Source organism: Anolis carolinensis, unplaced genomic scaffold, assembly GCF_035594765.1.
Source record: "Anolis carolinensis isolate JA03-04 unplaced genomic scaffold, rAnoCar3.1.pri scaffold_13, whole genome shotgun sequence".
NCBI classification, from domain to species: domain Eukaryota; kingdom Metazoa; phylum Chordata; class Lepidosauria; order Squamata; family Dactyloidae; genus Anolis; species Anolis carolinensis.
In genome coordinates, this window is record NW_026943824.1 from 4,271,199 (window position 1) to 4,291,083 (window position 19,885).

The 19,885-nt window shown below is 43.1% G+C and overlaps 2 protein-coding genes across 4 annotated transcripts in view; one reads left to right on the top strand and one right to left on the bottom strand.

Annotated features, from left to right (window-relative positions):
• Positions 1-19,885, bottom strand: part of elfn1 (extracellular leucine rich repeat and fibronectin type III domain containing 1) — a 364,525-nt gene that overhangs the window by 336,380 nt on the left and 8,260 nt on the right. The gene's annotated exons all lie outside the window — the stretch shown is intronic.
• tmem184a (transmembrane protein 184A) lies at positions 88-19,775 on the top strand. Of its 3 annotated transcripts, XM_008118397.3 has the most exons (10): positions 88-319; positions 3,801-3,836; positions 10,763-11,026; positions 13,546-13,711; positions 14,463-14,553; positions 15,312-15,387; positions 16,726-16,817; positions 16,961-17,130; positions 17,518-17,715; positions 18,394-19,775. In XM_008118397.3, the coding sequence occupies exons 3-10, from the start codon at positions 10,763-10,765 to the stop codon at positions 18,642-18,644; spliced, it is 1,308 nt and encodes a 435-aa protein (XP_008116604.3). In that variant the 5' UTR covers positions 88-319; positions 3,801-3,836; the 3' UTR covers positions 18,645-19,775. The 3 variants fall into 3 exon arrangements, with proteins under 3 accessions (XP_008116604.3, XP_008116602.1, XP_008116603.1); XM_008118395.3 differs by lacking the exons at positions 88-319; positions 3,801-3,836 and adding an exon at positions 5,849-8,251; XM_008118396.3 differs by lacking the exons at positions 88-319; positions 3,801-3,836 and adding an exon at positions 5,854-8,279.

Consider the following 19,885-nt stretch of genomic DNA (forward strand, 5'->3'; position numbering starts at 1 on the left):
GTCTGTTGGACGCCCTGCAGCGCCGGAGTCGGGTTCTTCTTCTTCTTCTTCTTCTTCTTCTTCTTCTTCTTCTTCTTCTTCGGTGGCGGCTTTGGAAAGGCCTTTTCCGCTGTGGCTAAGCCAAGGCCACGGAGGCCGGGGAAGGTGGAGCCTCCGGGGGAAGGAAGGGAGGAAGGCAGGCAGGCAGGCACCCAGGTGGAGGTGCGGCCAGGGGAGGGCTCTCTGGGGCCGGCGAGAGGAGGAGGAAGCGGGCCCCGCGCCGCCACACTTCCTGGAGCTGTGCGCCCTTGGAGCGCCTCTCGCCGGCGCCTTCTTCCAGGTGGGTCCGGGGGGCTTGAGGGCCGCGGATGGGCCGAACCCGTGGGTCGGGGGACAAGGAGCCAAGGTGGGACTAGACTAGAGAATAGCCCTGCTCGTTGGCGCTGGAGAGGAGGAGAAAGCGAGGCGCAAACGGTGCGCTTTTACGCACAGAACTTTTCACAGCATCCTTGCTGTGACTCCTGAAAAAGTCCCTTCTTCCCCAAGTGCCTTGAAGCAGGATCCAGAGTTTTTTTTATATGTCTTTCGGGCTGTGTGGCCATGTTCCAGAAGTATTCTCTCCTGACGTTTCGCCCACATCTATGGCAGGCATCCTCAGAGGCTGTGAGGCATGGATAAACTAGGCAAGGAAGGTAAATATATATCTGTGGAGAGTCCAGGGTGTGACAAGAGTCCTTTGTGAGCTGGAAGCCAGCGTCAATGTTGCAATTAATCACCCTAATTAGCATTGGTAACAGCCAGGCCTTTAGCGAGGGGGGGAGGGTTAGGGGTTCAAACCCCCCACCCCGAAATTTTTCAGGTTAAAAAAAAAACTGGTTTACTCATGAATTTTAACTGGTTAACCAAATCCCCATGCTAAGTCTATGAGACACAAAACATTAAGAGTCCCTCCAGGCACTATCTCAAGCAGATATTGAAAGGTCTGAACCCGGAGGCAGGTGGGTCAGGGGTTTAACCCCCCCCCCCCCGAAATTTTCAAAACCCCTCCCGAAATTTTTTTCTGGCTACGGCCCTGGTAACAGTGCTCCATGCAGTCATGCCAGTGGCCACATGACTTTGGAGGTGTCTACGGACAACGCCGGCTCTTCGGCTTAGAATTGGAGATGAGCACCAACCCCCAAAGTCAGACATGACTGGACTTAACATCAGGAGAAACCTTTCCCTTTACCTTTCAGCATTGGAAAGGTTTGTCTCTTGCTTCTTTGTTTCTTTGTTCAGAGTCATTAACCGTCCTTGGGGCTCCTCTGCCCTCAGAGTGTTGCTTCCCATCTACTGTTCTGATTTTTGAGTTTTTTAATACTGGTAGCCAGATTTTGTTCATTTTCATGGTTTCCTCCTTTCTGTTGAAGTTGTCCACATGCTTGTGGATTTCAATGGCTTCTCTGTGTCGTCTGACATGATAGTTGTTGGAGTGGTCAAGCATTTCTGTGTTCTCAAATAATATACTGTGTCCAGGTTGGTTCATCGAGTGCTCTGCTATGGCCGATTTCTCTGGTTGAGTGAGTCTGCAGTTCCTTTCAGGAGAGAATGCTTCTGGAACATGGCCACACAGCCCGAAAGACATACAACAACCCTGTGATCCTGGCCATGAAAGCCTTCGACCACACAAGGATGCAGAGTGTCAGGCAGAGCCCACAGGATCCACAGCCAGGCTGGGATGGGAGGAAAAAGGAAATGAAACCCTTTTCACAAGCCTTGGAAGTTCAAATAGGTTTTGAGAGTTTGGACTCCCACACAGTGTGCCTTGGAGAGGTCTGGAAGGTTTTCGAATCCGGAGAGGAACTGGGAGGCTCTCCTTTCCTTTGGTTTTGTTTGTTTTCTAGGTAGGGTGCCATACTCCTTTCCTTCCGCCCTCCCTTGTATATATTGATTGCGAAAAAGACTTTTATAGATGGCAGGAAATAAGTGCTGCCAGTTGGAGAAGTCTGGGAAGTGTTGAGACCACTGGAAGAGTTTCCTTGGGGTTTTATTTGTTTTCTAGGCAGGAAACTCTCCTGCCAACCTAGCAGTTCGAAAACATGCCAATGTGAGTAGATCAATAGGTACCACTCCGGCAGGAAGGTAACAGCGCTCCATGCAGTCATGCCAGTGGCCACATGACCTTGGAGGTGTCTATGGACAACGCCGGCTCTTCGGCTTAGAAATGGAGATGAGCACCAACCCCCAGAGTCAGACATGACTGGACTTAACGTCAGGGGAAACCTTTACCTTTAGGCAGGAAACCATACACTTTTCCATCTATTCTCCCTTATACCCTGTTTCCTCTAAAATAAGACATCCCCAGAAAATAAGACCTAGTAGAGGTTTTGCTGAATTGCTAAATATAAGGCCTCCCATGAAAGTAAGACCTAGCAAAGTTTTTGTTTGGAAGCATGCCCGCCAAACAGAACACCAAAGTATGCGGGATTGGTAAATGTACATACCATAGAGTGTTGTACATGGAAATAATGGTAATAACAAGAATTCACAGTTTGTCTGGTTATGCTGGTTTGTGATGACAACTACTGTACAGTATATAATGTTCATTTTTTGTTCAACAATAAATGTGAATTCTTCTTCATGGAAAAATAAGACATCCCCTGAAAATAAGACATAGCGCACCTTTGGGAGCAAAAATTAATATAAGACACTGTCTTATTTTCGGGGAAACACGGTATATATTTTCAGAGCTTGAAGAAATACAGTAGAGCCTTACTCTTACAGTAGAGTCAACATAAATGGGCCAGCAGAACGTTGGATAAGCAAATATGTTGGATAATAAGGAGGGATTAAGGAAAAGCCTATTAAACATCAAATTACATTATGATTTTACAAATTAAGCACCAAAACATCATGTTATACAACAAATTTGACAGAAAAAGTAGTTCAATACATAGTAATGCTGTATTTACGAATTTAGCATCAAAATATCACAATGTATTGAAAACATTGATTACAAAAATGTGTTGGATAATCCAGAACGTTGGATAAGCGAGTGTTGGATAAGTGAGACTCTACTGTAGTTTTAAAGAGATTTCAGGTCCCAGAAGCTCTGCTTAGAAACTTATTTAAGTGTTTCTTCCAGACAGAGCTGGGGATGTGTCTTCATTTTGGCTAGGGTGATGTTGGAACAACTACTACTCCTATTAGTTCTTTTTCCTTTTCTTCCTCCCCCTCTTTTTCTTCTTTCTCCTTCTTTCATTTATCTCTTTGACTGAGATGTGATGTAGAATGTATGTTTGGGAACTTAATATTCCCCAAAAGCAATGTTTCCAAGCACCCTATTTTTTCCCTACCTCTTTCTTGCCCCCAACGCCTCTCTCTGTCCATCTAGCCCAGTGGTTCTCAACCTGGGGTCCCCAAATATTTTTGGCCTGCAACTCCCAGAAATCCCAACAATACCAGCTGTTATCCTAACAATCCTAACAATACCAGCTGTTAGGATTTCTGGGAGTTGAAGGCCAAAAACATCTGGGAACCCCAGATTGAGAACCACTGATCTAAGAAACTATTTCCAGTTTCCCCTGAGCAAGTGAGTTTGGCTTGCTATATGCCCAGAACAATCCCTGTGTGTGTTTTTAACTTCTCATAACAGATATTCTCCCGAAATAACCAACTTTTAGCTATCCCAGCTTAGGGAGCATTTGAGTGTGTGTTTCTCTGTATATGTGTGTTTATTTAAATCATTGTATAAGTGCCTAGTTTTAATCTATTTTGGAGAAGTCAAGGAGGGAGTGCACTATGCAAACAAAACATAAAAGCTGCTCTTATTATCTTTTTAGGGTTGTAATGTGAGCAGAGCCCGGGGCTCAGGAAAGGTAAGCACATTAATTTTATCTTATGAGTGCTGTAGTTTCACTGTTCGGGTGGTTTGATGGGTTTAATAAGTTTACTTCATTTTAACCCTTCTGGGTTGTCGGCAAGAACCAGCTTTTTAAAATATTAAAAACAATATTACATTTTGGATTAAGGAACACAGGAGTCCGTTTCTTGCAGGTCTGCGTGAACACAGATATAACTCAGGTATGCAGAATGCTCATTTACATGATGCTCCACGCATCAGGAAATGCCAGTTTTAATAATATCTTTTGCACAGAGAAGCCACACTGAAGTAGAAGAGAAACTCATTAAACAAATACATGCTAACCACCCTCCTTGTAACTGATTAATTCACCGATGAGTTCGAATGGAAGAATATGTTATCCAGAGGCAGGTGCTATTTTGAGATGTTCTCCAATAAAAGATAAAGATTCTCTTGAATTAAATCAGGCAGGCAAGTGCTTTTATTCCCTGGAGAACAAAGTCAGTGTTGTTTGAATCAGAAGAGAGATGGTAGATGCTTTGAGAATCAGCGGAGAGAAATCAAAAGAAAATTACCTGTGTTTTAAAGAGCTATAATTCTAAGTGTTTCCTGAAAACTGAAAGAATGCACTTCAGAATAAACACATTTGGGAACTTGCTATTGAGAGAGAGGAGAGGAGGAGGAGAAATAGAGAAAATGAAAGAGCCAACCTGTCTAGCTGGAGATGCTCAAGAGTCCTATGCCTCTCATTCTGTTACAGAGCAGAGCAAACATGGCTTTGGGCAGTGATGGCCAACCTATGACACGCGTGTCAGCACTGACACGCCTAGCCATTTTTGCTGACACACTGCCGCATGCAGATTGATTGGATGACTATGTCTTTTGTGGCCAAATTTGGTGTGATTTGGTCCAGTGGTTTTGTTGTTTACTCCATGGGAATTATGCACATTACATTTATATATTTATATATATATATACTATTATTATTGTAGTATATTATCATATTATTACTATTATATTATTATTATATTATTCATTGTTCATGACTACATTGAAACTAGAATAGACAGAAATCAGCATGGAAACTGCAAGAGGTACCATAGATCAAGGGTCCTCAAACTTTTAAAGCAGAGGGCCGGTCCACAATCCTTTAGACTATTGAGGGGCCGAATTATCATTTGGAAAAAAAACCCCGAACAAATTCCTATGCACACTGCATATGTCTTATTTGTAGTGCAAAAACAACAGCAACAACAACAACAACAACGAAAGAAAAATACAATATTTAAAAATAAACACAATGTTAACCAACTCAAACCGATCAGGATTTCAATGGGAAGTGTGGACCTGCTTCTGGCCAACAAGATAGTCAAGTTAATTAGGATTATTGTTGTTGTGTGCCTTCAAGTCATTTCAGATTTTGGGCAAGCCTAAGTCAAAAATTTATTTATTATTACTGTATTTATTTATTTACTACATTTATATACTGTCCTCACCCCGAAGGGGACTCAGAGTGGCTTACAATTTATATGTATATACAATATATTATAGTTTAGCATAGAACAATATTAGCATTATATATTACTATATTGAATTATACCACTATACTGTAATATTATTAGTAATATTACATGTAATATATAATATATAATTAATATTATATGGTATTATTATTAGTATTAGATTGTATTACATTATAATATTACTATCAATATTATATGTATATATAATATAATATTATATTATTAAAACTGATATAAAATATTATATTATAAAACTGAGGGCAGGGGCCAGGTAAATGACCTTGGAGGGCCGCATCCGGCCCCTGGGCCTTAGTTTGGGGACCCCTGCCATAGATCGTTGTACACGGAAATAATGGTATTAAATAGTTTTTGATTTATTGAATACAGTTATATATTACAATTATATATTTTTGTTATTTAAACTATACATATTGTGAAATTATGGGTTTTTTTTCGAAGTGACACACCACCCAAGTCATGCTAGGTTTTTTGGTGAATTTTGACACACCAAGCGCAAAAGGTTGCCCATCATTGGCTTTGGGTGTGCCTCTGGCAGCACGTTTTCCTTATTTACTAGCAATCTGGTGAGCAAATAGGTGAAAGGGGAGGTTTTTGCAACTGCATGGCAATCTCTAGAATGGCAAGCTCCCAGATGGAAAAGATGCTCTGCTTTGTGAGTCCAGCTTTCTATTGACTCCACCCCAGTCGTGGATGGTGGCATTCAGTGGTTCAAGACTGCTTGAAATAGCAGAAGCAGTATGCTGGGGGTCACCTTCCTGCTGAGCCAGTTTGTGCACCTTGGAAAGAATGTTTCTAAGTGTTTTCCCTCCGGCCCAGAAGTTTCCTTTTTTCACCCTTGGGGACTGTGACAATACACTATCATAAAACCGCAGGCTGTTCCGAGTGCTCAACATAGGATGCTGTTTGTTTCCTTCAGCCTCACTCAGAAAGTGGAATGGCTAGCTCCAAGGCCGGTTTTGCAAATGTTGCCTGTTGTGTGAACAAGCCCTTGGTGTTCACCATTACCTTGGAATGGACAATACTGGCAGTACCTATTATGTGGATACGGTATTTATTTTATCATTGTTAATAACCCTTTCATGGTCCATGGAGTCTTAGTACTGGATCTCTTTTGGCAAACCTTTTGGCAGGCCTTTTTTCATCTTCGCCAGGCAAGGAAATTGGCATCCTACCTTTCGACAGAAGCATTGGCAATGGTAATCCATGCAACAGTCATCACTAGGTTGGATTATTGTAATGCTTTATACGCCGGCTTTCCGAAGATAAAAACCCAGAAGATCCGAATGGTCCAAAATGCGGCAACCAGGCAGCCAGCGGGATCATCTATAAGATCCCATATTACACCGATTCTGAAACAACTGCATTGGCTACCAATAGAACATTGGATCTCTTACAAGATATTGATCCTGACATTTAGAGCTCGAACTGGCCAAGGACCATTATATCTTAGGGACCGCCTCATTCCTTTTTTCCATCAGTGGTCACCTCGATCCTCCCTGGAAAATCTCCTATATGTACTGGGCCCTAGGGAGGTACACCTGGAAGCTACAAGGCACAGAGCCTTTTCGATCAATGCTCCAATTCTGTGGAACTCATTGCCTCTATATGTTAGAGCAATGTCGGAGTTGCGACCTTTTGGAAAAGTGCTCAAGACTTGGCTGTTTGGTTGTGCATTTAAGTAAATCAGATCTAATCTGTCAAATAGTCACTGTTGAATGTTTTTATATTGTGGAATGATATTTTAAATTGTAAGTCGCTCGGAGCACTCTGGTGGAGAGCGACTAATTAAGAAATAAAGTGAAGTAAAGTGAAGTGAAGTGAAGTGAAGTGAAGAAACTGATGCTGGAAAGATGCAAATCTGAAAGGAATTAGGTTAAGGAGCAATGGTCTTATGTGGAAATGGATCACTTAAGCGGACTCCCTATCTCTCAGAACTGTGTTCCTTCTTCTCTTCCTCCTTTCCTTAAAGGGACAGGCCCATTGGCTTTTGGTGGCCCTGATTGGCTCGAGGTCCACGAAGCCTAGCCCTTCTTGGCTACACAACTGTGCGCTTGCCCTTGTGCAACTATCTTATGAGGTGGACCACTGGGATGTTCTATGGTGTTGGTTTTATAAAACGATTCGGGTTTTTTCTCTAGTCAGCTTAGCCAAAAGCAAACCACTGCAGCCTCTCCTAGCTGGTGTCTCTTCATAATAATTTTTGCCATCTTAGCCTCTGGTGGCACAGTGTGTTAAAGTGCTGAGCTGCTGAACTTGCGGACCGAAAGGTCCCAAGTTCAAATCCCGGGAGCGGAATGAGCGCCCACTGTTAGCCCCAGCTCCTGCCAACCTAGCAGTTAGAAAACATGCCAATGTGAGTAGATCAATAGGTACCGCTCCTATTGGCAGGAAGGTAACGGCGCTCCATGCAGTCATGGCAGTGGCCACATGACCTTGGAGGTGTCTACGGACAACGCCGGCTCTTCGGCTTAGAAATGGAGATGAACACCAACCCCCAGAGTCGGACACAACTGGACTTAACGTCAGGGGAAACCTTTACCTTTACCTAACCACACTTGGACATTCATTGACCACACATGTTTCAGATTCCATCTGTGAAATGTTGGAGGACATGTGGCACCTCTAGTACCGGACGCAGGATGACTCTCCTACATTGTACCAAGGCATAGTCATAAAGCAAACAAGGAAAGGAACAACCCCACGGACAGGGAGTTGGACCGTTGTCCTTTCCTCTTTCCTTTCCCACTGTGCCATTGCCAACCCAGTGAGATCTTTGCAGAGTAGTTAATGTTTATATGCCATGGATCGTGCCATGGCATATCAACTTGTGTTGACTAGGCTGGGCATATTATTCTACAGGGAAGCTTCATGGTCAGCTTCCACTTCGGTAATTTCAGATTCTTCTCTTGTTAATGGTATGTCTTTTCTCTACATGTAAATGTTGGGAGGGGATCCCTGAACAGCTTCTCTTAACTATCCAGCAGTTGTGGGTCTTTTGAGCTGTGGTTTTGTCTTTCCTCCATTACCATCTGTTTTGGACAAGAAAAGCAGTATTTTTAGACCCTGCTGTATTTCTGAGTTTGAGGCATCAGGCACTCGCTTTCTGCAACGTCGAAATGTTTGGGGTTAGTATATTTGTTTGCCGTGAGGAGGGGAAAAGAGGCAGAAATGGGAAAATGCAGTTCTGGATCTTCTGGATAGCTAGAACCTTGGACCTTCCACAGATATATAAACCTCCCTTGCTTAGTTTCCAATATACTTCACAACCTCTGAGGATGCCTGCCATAGATGTGGGCGAAACGTCAGGAGAGAATGCTTCTGGAACATGGTCATATAGCCCGGAAAATTCACAACAACCCGAAATGCAATTCCTTTGGTAGAAACAGAATGAGAGCAAATATTTCAGTCTGCGAAAACAGCATTTTTAAAAACTGAAAAAAATGCTTGGAAAAGATTTAGGGCTCCAACATATGAGTGCTCCAAGTGCAGCCCCCCAAAATTAAATTTTTTCCAAATTCCTGGGACCAAATTCTTGGGCTTTGAACGCTTTGACTGGTGAATGAAAGACCCATCCATTGTGAGATGATGGCAAACTTTCATTAATGCTGTAAACGATTAAAATGTGTGACCTAAAATATGGGGTTTTTTTTGGGGGGGGGGGGTATTAAAATAAGCTTTTTCTTATGAGCACAATCCAGGCATCTGGATTGAGGGTATAAATGATGAACAAATTCTACTAAATATCAGCCTTGATTAAATTAGTTAGGGATTGAAAGGAGACCTGAGTAATCAGCTAATGAACTGACTATATTCTTCAAAGGTTGGATGCTTTCATTATTATTTGGGCTGCCACCTTTATGAAGTTAATTAGTGAGATGAGTTGCTTTTTAAATGAATTTCTTCTTCTTTCAAAGGTGCCCAGTTATAACTTCAGAGCTTTGAAAAGTTCCTTTTGAGGAGAATCCAACTCTTAGAATCTGGACATATTGGCAGGAGATTTGAGCTTTCTTAATTTCTGATCCGGGGACCCTCTCCCATTGCTATTGCTGAAGTATACAGTAGAGTCTCACTTATCCAACATAAACGGGCTGGCAGAACGTTGGATAAGCGAATATGTTGGATAATAAGGAGGGATCAAGGAAAAGTCTATTAAACATAAAATTAGGTTATGATTTTACAAATTAAGCACCAAAATATCATGTTATACAACAAACTAGACAGAAAAAGTAGTTCAAAATGCAGTAATGCTATGTAGTAATTACTGTATTTACGAATTTAGCATCAAAATATCACGATGTATTGAAAACATTGACTACAAAAATGCGTTGGATAATCCAGAACGTTGGATAAGCAAGGCTTGGATAAGTGAGACTCTACTGTACTTGTTGTCGTGTGTCTTAGAGTTATTTCCAACCTGCGGGCAACCTAAGTAAATTCTATTCGTCTGAATGTATTTTTCTTGAAGGATTAAATGACAAATGCAGTTTTACTTTTGGGGGCTATAGCTCCCCAAATCTCCCATCCAAACCCAGCTTAATGGTGAACTCCTTGCAATCGCTGCTTTTATTGGAAACCTAGTTATTTTCTTTCCTCAATCCCAGAATAGATTGAATATATGTAAGGAATGAACATCTAAAGATGGAAAGTTGGTGCTCAATGGCCTCAGGCTGTGTGCTCACCCTAAAAATATGAGTATATTATTAGGTTGGTGCTGGGAACGAGATATCCAGACTATGCTGGCTTTGCCTTCCCATTTCTACTCTTGACAGTAATCTATTTTCTTTATATTGTAACCTTCCTATGGGAGAGGCAAGTCGTTTTGTATTCCTCTGTTTCGTTGGTGTGGGAAAAAGGGATCAACACATAGGATGAGAAAAATTGATGTTGAAGCCTGAAATTGGGTTGTTGTTCTTTGTTGTCTTTGGAGGAATCTTGGCTTTAGGTTTGCCAGATCTCAGGGCTTGCCCCCAAATTTCCAGTTTTCATGGGATATCTCTGGACAGGAGATAAGGGTGAAAATTATCCAGTTTTGGAGAGCTCAGCTCCAGGCAAGAAGAAGAAAGCGCTGTAGAAATGTTCAGCTCAGAGGGAAAGGTTGCCACTTGCTATAAATTTGACCAGTTATTGCAACTTCCAGAGATTTTCTTAAGGATTTACTTTCTCCTTCCTCCCCAATTGTCATGGTGCCAGGGCTCACCCTCTGTTCTGCATGTTGTTGTTTTAGAATATAATGCAAATGGATGAAGACACCTAACTGAACCAGCCAAGGTTGTAAAACTATTCAATGATTCTTTGTTCACTGATTCCTTTTATAGGCTGGCCTTTATCTCTTCCCGCTGTACTTTGACTCCTCTCCCTCTGAGATGTTTGCCTTTGCTCCTTCTCTCTTCCTCTGCAGATGAATGATTCCACCAACATCAACCAGTCCTCTCCTCCCGCAGGAGAACTACTGGTCACCAGCATGGTTCCTAGTACCACCTTGCAGCTAGTTGTCCTCCCAATGTTGACCGGCACTGGCCACTTCGTTGTGGCTGATGGCTCCCAACACCGAACAGAACAGAACGCCTCTCAGGATAACCAGCACCTCTTTTTGACCACTTCAACAGCCAAGGCTGTCTCAGGACTCTTTGTGTGGGCTGCGCTCTTCATCACTTTCCACCAGGTAGGAAGAAGCGATGATGTCTCAATGATGCAAAATTCATTAACAAAATAACTTAGTGTATTCCAACTTGTTGCTATTTTAAAGTTGGTTTGGGACTATGTGACCTAGCAGACTGCAGTTCATGACAATGCCAGTCGTTGTAGCTGATATTATTATCATTATTCAAACCTGTTAAGACAGGGGTCCTCAAACCTTTTAAGCGGAGGGCCAATTCACAGTCCCTCAGACTGTTGGGGGGCTGGACTAGGATGAAATAGTCAAAAATTAGGATTCTTGTTGTGTGCCTTCAAGTCATTTCACACATAGGTCAACCCTAAGTCTAACGTTTAGGACAGAGGCCAGGTAAATGACCTTGGAGGGCTGCATCTGGCCTTAGTTTGGGGACCCCTGATCTAGACAATCTCATAAGACCATAGGTAAGCAAAGAGACCTCCAAGACCATCTAGATGGTCTCATAGGACCATAGATAAGGAAAGTGACCTCCAAAAACCATCTAGATGGTCTCATAAGCCCATAGCTAAGCAAAGAGACCTTCAAAGACCATCTAGATGGTCTCATAGGACCATAGATAAGGAACGGGATCCTCAAAGACCATCTAGACGATCTCATAAAACCATAGGTAAGTAAAGGCACCCTCAAAGGCCATCTAGACAGTTTCATATGACCATAGGTAAGGAGAGTGACCTCCAAAAGCCATCTAGATGGTCTCATACGGACGTAGCGAAGCAAAGAGACCTCCAAAGGCCATCTAGACAATCTCATAAGGCTATAAGCAAGTAAAGAGACCTCCAAAGACCAGGTAGACTTAGGTCAACCCAAGTCTAAAATTTAGGACAGGGGCCAGGTAAATGACCTTGGAGGGCGACATCTGGCCCCCGGGCCTTAGTTTGGGGACCCCTGAATTAAGACATGGCACAAAAGGGGATGGCAGTGTGGGAAAGAATTAAGTTTAGCACTGTAGAGAGAAACATCGTTGCCAGATCTTAGGGCCAAGTTCTGAGTCTCCAGTCTTCATGGCTCATCTCCAAAAAGAGAAGGTGCGCATGCCAGGTAAAAAAAGGAGAGTTGAGAACAAATCTCCAGCACACTTTGCTACAATCTGCAAGGTTTAAATCACTTGCTGTTCCAACTTGCAACGGTTCCTCAATTTAGGTTTGCTTCCTCATGCCTCATCTTCAACTAGCATGGCCAATGCGAATTGTAGTCGGACCCATCTGGAGGGTCATCAAGTTGGGGAAGCCTACTACAGAAAGTAGATGCTGAGAAAATATATTTATAAAACTGAGGAAAATTGGGGTCCAGAAAAGGACCTTTCTGGGCTTAGCCTCAGAACTGGACTGGTTTCATTGCTGTCAGTCACTTCTTGTTGGCAAGAGCTTATCAGAGCAGACTTTGTCCTTCTGTGTTTACCTTGCTTGCCACTCTCTAGGGTTATGTTCTTGCAGCGTTTCCTGCAAAGTGAAATAGCTTTCCTAAACTACCTGTATTTTATAATGTGTTTTATGAATATTGATGTAAGTTAATAATTTTTAACTGATTTATATTGCACTGTATAATTTTATACATGTGTTTTATTGTAAGCCGCCCTGAGTCCCCTGTTGGGTGAGAAGGGCGGGATATAAATATTGTAATAAATAAATAATAAATATAATAAACTGTGGGAGTCCTGCTGCTGAGATTGTGGTTCACCTATGAATATGGAAAACCTGAATGGGACTATTAATAGTAGGATCTTTTTAAAGCACTTCGGTGGTGAAGTGCGTTAAAGCACTGAGCTGCTGAACTTGCAGATCGAAAGGTCCCAGGTTCAAATCCCGGGAGCGGAGTGAGCACGCGATGTCAGCCCCAGCTCCTGCCTACCTAGCAGTTCGAAAACATGCCAATGTGAGTAGATCAATAGGTACCGCTCTGGCGGGAAGGTAACAGTGCTCCATGCAGTCATGCCAGTGGCCACATGAGTTTGGAGGTGTCTAAGGACAACGCCGGCTCTTTGGCTTAGAAATGGAGATGAGCTCCAACCCCCAGAGTCGGACACAAAAATCTTTATCTTTACCTTACTACTGGGCCCCTGGTGGCACAGTGCGATAAAGCGCTGAGCTGCTGAACTTGCGGACCAAAAGGTCCCAGGTTCAAATCCCAGGAGCGGCTTGAGCACCCGCTGTCAGCCCCAGCTCCTGCCTACCTAGCAGTTCGAAAACATGCCAATGTGAGTAGATCAATTGGTACCGCTCCGGTGGGAAGGTAATGGCGCTCCATGCAGTCATGCCAATGGCCACATGACCTTGGAGGTGTCTACAGACAACGCCGGCTCTTCGGCTTAGAAATGGGGATGAACACCAACCCCCAGAGTCGGACATGACTGGACTTAACATCAGGGGAAACCTTTACCTTTAATTGTGACGAAAGGGGGCAATAAATCAACATGATTATTATCTTCTAACAATAAAAAGTCTGATTGAGCTAAATTTCTGTGGGTTTGTTTCTGCTTGCCTAAATTGTTTTAATTTGTCTTTCTCCAGATATTCTTGCACTTGAAAAACTACACCGTCCCCAATGAGCAGCGCTACATCATCCGCATCCTCTTCATTGTGCCCATCTATGCCTTTGACTCTTGGCTTAGCCTCTTGATGATTGGCAGCCACCAGTACTATGTTTACTTCGATTCTGTCCGTGACTGCTATGAAGGTGAGCCAGATCTCATAATTCAGTGGAGAGAATCTGGGGCATAAAGCAGAGGTAAAAAAGGTAAAGGTTTCCCCTGACATTAAGTCCAGTCATGTCCGACTCTGGGGGTTGGTGCTCATCTCCATTTCTAAGCCAAAGAGCCGGCGTTGTCCGTAGACACCTCCAAGGCCATGTGGCCGGCATGACTGCATGGAGCGCAGAGGTACACTTTGACAAATCTCATAATGCTTCATAAAAAGTACCCAGGTCTGGATTGGCCAAATCATATAGTAGGGGTGGAAGCATTGTGTCCCTTAAGCTATCCAACTTTTCCATCATTTTTTAAAGATGGGAGTAGGAGAGAATGGCTGTATTCCAGTTATAGTAGAGTCTCACTTATCCAAGCCTCGCTTATCCAACGTTCTGGATTATCCAACACATTTTTGTAGTCAATGTTTTCAATACATCATGATATTTTGGTGCCAAATTCGTAAATACAGTAATTACTACATAGCATTACTGCGTATTGAACTACTTTTTCTGCCAAATTTGTTGTCTAACATGATGTTTTGGTGCTTAATTTTTAAAATCATAACCTATTTTGATGTTTAATAGGCTTCTCCTTAATCTCTCCTTATTATCCAACATATTCACTTATCCAACGTTCTGCTGGCCCGTTTATGTTGGATAAGTGAGACTCTACTGTACTTGTTTTGCAGTGAACTGTGAGTTATCAATGTAGTCTTGAATTGTGACTTCTTCTCTCTGGCAGCGTTTGTGATCTACAGCTTCCTAAGCCTTTGCTTCGAGTATCTCGGAGGGGAGAGCACCATCATGGCAGAGATCCGAGGGAAGCCTATAGTGTAAGTTGAGAGGAATGGGTTACGATGGCTTTGCAGCATTCCTTTTCCAAACTTGTCTTAGGCCAGGGATGGGGTTAATGTCAGAGCAATTTTGCTAGGCACACACGCAGCAGAAGTCACTGACGAGAAAACACTAGATAAATGATGACGCTGGAGTCTTCAGCTCTCTATCAAAAGTTTACTCACGAACGGAATTCCACAAGACAATACACAGCTCTCACGCAGGCACACACGGGAAGGAATCCAGAGAAGAGAGAGAAAAAGATAGGAAGCAGAGGGCAATTTATCCCAGACTCTGCTGTCTGATGCAATCCAGGTTTGCAGGCACTTAACCCTTTACACACTGGCATAGTAAACAGTACACAGTGCATGATGCAATCTCCAACACACATTGCACCAAGTACCATGACTCAATTACATTTAAACAATTCTATATACAATCATTCCTACTTTAACAGTTAATGCAGCCACTCAGTTTGCAAGGAAGCAGGCGAGCCGGAACGAAGCGGGAGAAGGAGAGAGAAACTATGGCATTTTGAAAGCATCTGGAAAAAATGGGATGGTAAAGGATTACTGATGACAGACATGCCAGGATATTCAGGAAGTGACTGAGAAGGAAAAGGAAGCAATCTCAGTTGCTTTTCTTCAATACTAGGCTCCATGATACTGTGGCCTTGCTTGTCTCTGTCTTAAGTGCCCACAATGCAATGCAAGAATTCTCGGTCATCATTGATAGATGGTTTTTTGTTCCATGGTAGGTCCAGTTGTATCTATGGCACGTGCTGTTTGCAAGGGATGTCCTATTCAATCGGGTTCCTCAGGTTTTGCAAGCAGGTGAGTAGTAGCACTGGGATGGAATTGTTTGTGTGTGCGCATAAGAGAGAGAGGCAGAACTGGGCCCCACACTGATAGTCACCACTGGGATTGATGGTCCCTTTGTCAATGAGACTGGGAGTCTACTCTGGGCTTTCCTCTGAATTTTAAAGATGTGTGCCAAGGTGCTGAAGATCTGTGATTTTAACCCATGTTTTTAACACCTTATTTTGTATGTTGACCTTTTATTACCGTTTTTATCAATATTGTTGTTTTTATTGTTGAGTGATTTGCTTTATTGTTTCACTTGCTTTTATATTGTTGTGTTTGGGCATGGCCCCATGTAAGCCGCCCCGAGTATAAGAATAAAGTTGTTGTTATTATTATTATTGACACAACGACGTTGTATGACACAGCAAACAAGATAGATATGCTGGATTTCGTTTCACAAAACCACAAGTCGAACACTTCCCAAGTGTCTAGGACTGTGTGATGTATTTTCGGATGATGCGTGCAGATCCCAGTAGGGTGGCCTTTTGCAGTTGGCAGATCGTAATTTTGTCAATGTCTATTGTTTCCAAATGTCGGCTGAGATCTTTTGGCACGGCACCCAGTGTGCCCATCACCACCGGGACCACCTGCACTGGTTTCTGCCAGAGTCTTGAAGTCAATCTTGAGGTCCTGAGAGCGGCTGAGTTTTTCCTGTTGTTTTTTGTCAATGCGACTGTCACCTGGTGTGTCAACATCAATGATCCAAACCTTTTTCTTTTCCACAACTGTGATGTCTGGTGTGTTGTGTTCTAGAACTTTGTCAGTCTGGATTCGGAAGTCCCACAGTATCTTTGCGTGCTCATTTTCCAATCCTTTTGCAGGTTTGTGATCCCACCAGTTCTTTGCTGCTGGGAGGTGGTACTTGAGGCATAAGTTCCAATGAATCATTTGGGCCACATAGTTGTGCCTCTGTTTGTAGTCTGTCTGTGCAATTTTCTTACAGCAGCTGAGGATATGATCAATGGTTTCGTCGGTTTCCTTGCACAGTCTGCATTTTGGGTTAACAGCTGATTTTTCAATCTTGGCCTTAATTGCATTTGTTCTGATGGCTTGCTCCTGGGCTGCAAGGATCAGGCCTTCTGTCTCCTTCTTCAGGATTACGTATCACAAAATCACAAGTCGAATACTTCCCAAGTGTCTAGGACTGTGTGATGATGATGATGATGATGATTATTATTATTATTTTGGGACAAATAAGAGGAAAGACTGGAGAAAGAGGATGAGATTGGGAAAGACTGTGATTGGTTTGCTTCCCTTATAATGTTTCTTTCTTTTATTCATTCATTCATTCATTCGATTCCCTTCCAGGCCACACTCCAGTTCTGCATCGTAAAACCTCTGATGGCTCTCATCACCATCATCTTGCAAGCTTTTGGGAAATATAACGATGGAGATTTCAAGTGAGCAAAGAGGGAAGGGCTTGGGAAAACAATTGATATGCAGTCAGTCCGTATGGTTTTCCTCATTCTCTCCATGAGTTGCTCTTGCCTTTATCTCCAGTTAGATTGAAGGAATGATCTAAACAGCTTCCTTGTCTTCGCAGTGTCCACAGCGGCTACCTCTATATCACCATCATCTACAACTTTTCTGTCAGCCTGGCCCTCTATGCCCTCTTCCTCTTCTACTTCGCCACCATGGACCTTTTGCGCCCCTTTGAGCCTGTCCTCAAGTTCCTCACCATCAAAGCTGTGATCTTCCTCTCCTTCTGGCAAGGTGGGTCTCCTCAATTTCAGGGATGGCATATTCTTTAGTTTTCCATCGCCCTGCACTTATAGCACTATGGCTCCACTTTACCTGCCATAGCTGCATCCTGTGGAATCCTAGAATTGGCAGTTTCAGGAAGGAAATAGTGAATTCTGTTGTACAGCTCTAGTTTCTCCTAAAGTACAGCCCTCCGCCCAAGATTGCCCCAAGGATGGGACAACGGCAGCTATGTGGACTCAACAAAACTTCTTACAACTTGCTAGCTCAAAGTCCAGGCATCAAATGGGCTATATTTGGGTATAGTTGGCCCTCTGTATCAGTACGTTCAGCATGCATGGAGGATATTTCCAAAAGGCAAATCCATAAATGGTACTGCATTATCTTTTTGAAAAACAGGGATGTTGCTGGCAATCCTGGAGAAATGTGGAGTGATCCCAGAGGTCCAGATCATTGATGGCAAGGCCGTGGGAGCTGGGACTGTTGCTGCCGGTTATCAGAATTTCATCATATGCATCGAGATGCTCTTTGCTTCCATCGCTCTCCGATACGCGTTTACCTGCCAGGTCTACCGGGAAAAAAAGGAAAACGCAACAGGTAACCAAGGTTTTGAAACCAAAGTGTGGGGAACTTTTCTTGGCTTAAGGGCTAAATTCAATTTCAGGCAAGTTCTCAAAGATGGACGATAGAGCCAAAGCAAAAGGGATGGGGCCAAAAATACCAGCTTATTTTAGTTTAAAGCTTTTACTAAGTCGTAAAATTGCCCCTGGTGGCACAGTGTGTTAAAGCACTGAGCTGCTGAACTTGCGGACCAAAAGATCCCAGGTTCAAATCCGGGAGCGGAATGAGCGCCCGCTGTTAGCCCCAGCTCCTGCCAACCTAGCAGTTCAAAAATATGCCAATGTGAGTAGATCAATAGGTACCGCTCCGGTGGGAAGGTAACGGCGCTCCATGCAGTCATGCCAGCCACATGACCTTGGAGGTGTCTATGGACAACGCCAGCTCTTTGGCTTAGAAATGGAGATGAGCACCAACCCCCAGAGTCGGTCACGACTGGACTTAACGTCAGGGGAAACCTTTACCTTTTTAAAAGTGTTGTGTAGAAGGAGCAAACTCAAATTCACCCGGAGGAGCAGAGTTTGAGAAACACTAGTCTAAACTATCATCTCAAGCTCTATAGAAATAGGTTCTCTTTGGAGGCAGGTTTATCTTTGCTCCTTCTTTCAGAGGTCCAACTGATACGATTATTCCATTCTCATCTTTACCTTCTCCTAGCCACCCTTGCTCCAATGCAGAGCATCTCCAGCGGACTGAAGGAAACCATGAGTCCTCAAGATATAGTCCAGGACGCCATACATAACTTCTCCCCAGCCTACCAGCAATATACGCAGCAGTCCATGCAGGAGGCAGGGGTGAGGGCATATGGACAGAACGGGCACGTGGAACCCAAAGTGGATGCCCCGCATGGCAGGAGGAGCAAAAACATTGAGAAAAGGGTGTTGATCATATCCGACGATGAGATATAAAATGTATCTGGAGGAGAAATGGAACTAAGGAAAACCTCAATCTTGGCAGCTGTGAACTGAATTGGACCATGCTAGGTTGACCAGTTCAATGAAGCTGAGATGTCCCTCACAGATTAGGGCAATAGGTTGCAGCTTCAAGGAAGACTGGAAACATGAATGCTGCTTTCTCAGACATGCAAAGGTTTGCTCTTTTTCGTTCTTCATATGGCATCTGTTGCTACTCAAATCACTTTCCTCCTGTTTTGGGAATAAGCAAACGAGGACACACAAAGTTCTAGGAAGTCATGTGAGATTGCTTTTAAAATGTTCTTGGCCTCATGCCTGAAGGTAGAATTTCCTAACACGATTTAGTTCAGAAATTCAAACTGACATTTGGAACAATGAGTTATATAGCACAATTATATTTGGGATATTTTTAAAAAATCATCCAAGAGCTGTAGCGACGCAAGGGGTTAAACTCTTGTGCCGGGTAATGCACAAATAAACTCTTGTGCCGACTGAACTGCTGAAGCTTAAGCAGCTAAGGGTGAAATGGAAGAGACCTGAGGCTGTTAGGAATTGTGGGAGTTGGAGTCCAAAACACCTGGAGAGCCCAAGTTTGCCTATGCCTGGGCTAGAGGAACTGAAGTTTACCCTATCTGGAGAGCAGAGGCCAAGTCTGTGTTTGGTAGATTCTTCATTAGGACCACAAAAAGATTTCAAAGTATGAGTGAATTTTCCAGAATTCTTCAGCAAAGTGATTCTTTATAAAATGAGGGGAAAAATGCAAATCCAGAAATCAGTTATACTGGTCATTGCATGTCTCTGATGCCGGACTCATCTCTAACCTTGGCAAGTCTATAAAATTCTGCTGCAATGAAGGGACTGTAGCTGTGCAAAAAAACCTTTTCCATGGATAAAATGCACAAGGGAGTTAGTTTAAGGGTTTTCTAAAAAATGGAAAACTACTAAATAATCTTTCTCTGAGGATGGTCTGTTTGCTTGTTTGTCCTGGACAGTGTAACTCTATAATTCTGCTCTGGATGCTCCTTCTTCTAGCAAGAGGAGGTGATTGGTGGGAGTCTGAGTGTAAACTTGTAAATATGAAATTATTTATAAATACTTTTCTAATAAAATAAAATAAAAATCCCACTGCTGTCTTGGACATCAAGTCACTGTTGCAGAAGTCAGACAGTAAAGGTGATGCTTCTGGGACAATCCAGAAAGTACACAAAAGTGGAGAATATGAAATGTCAAGCATC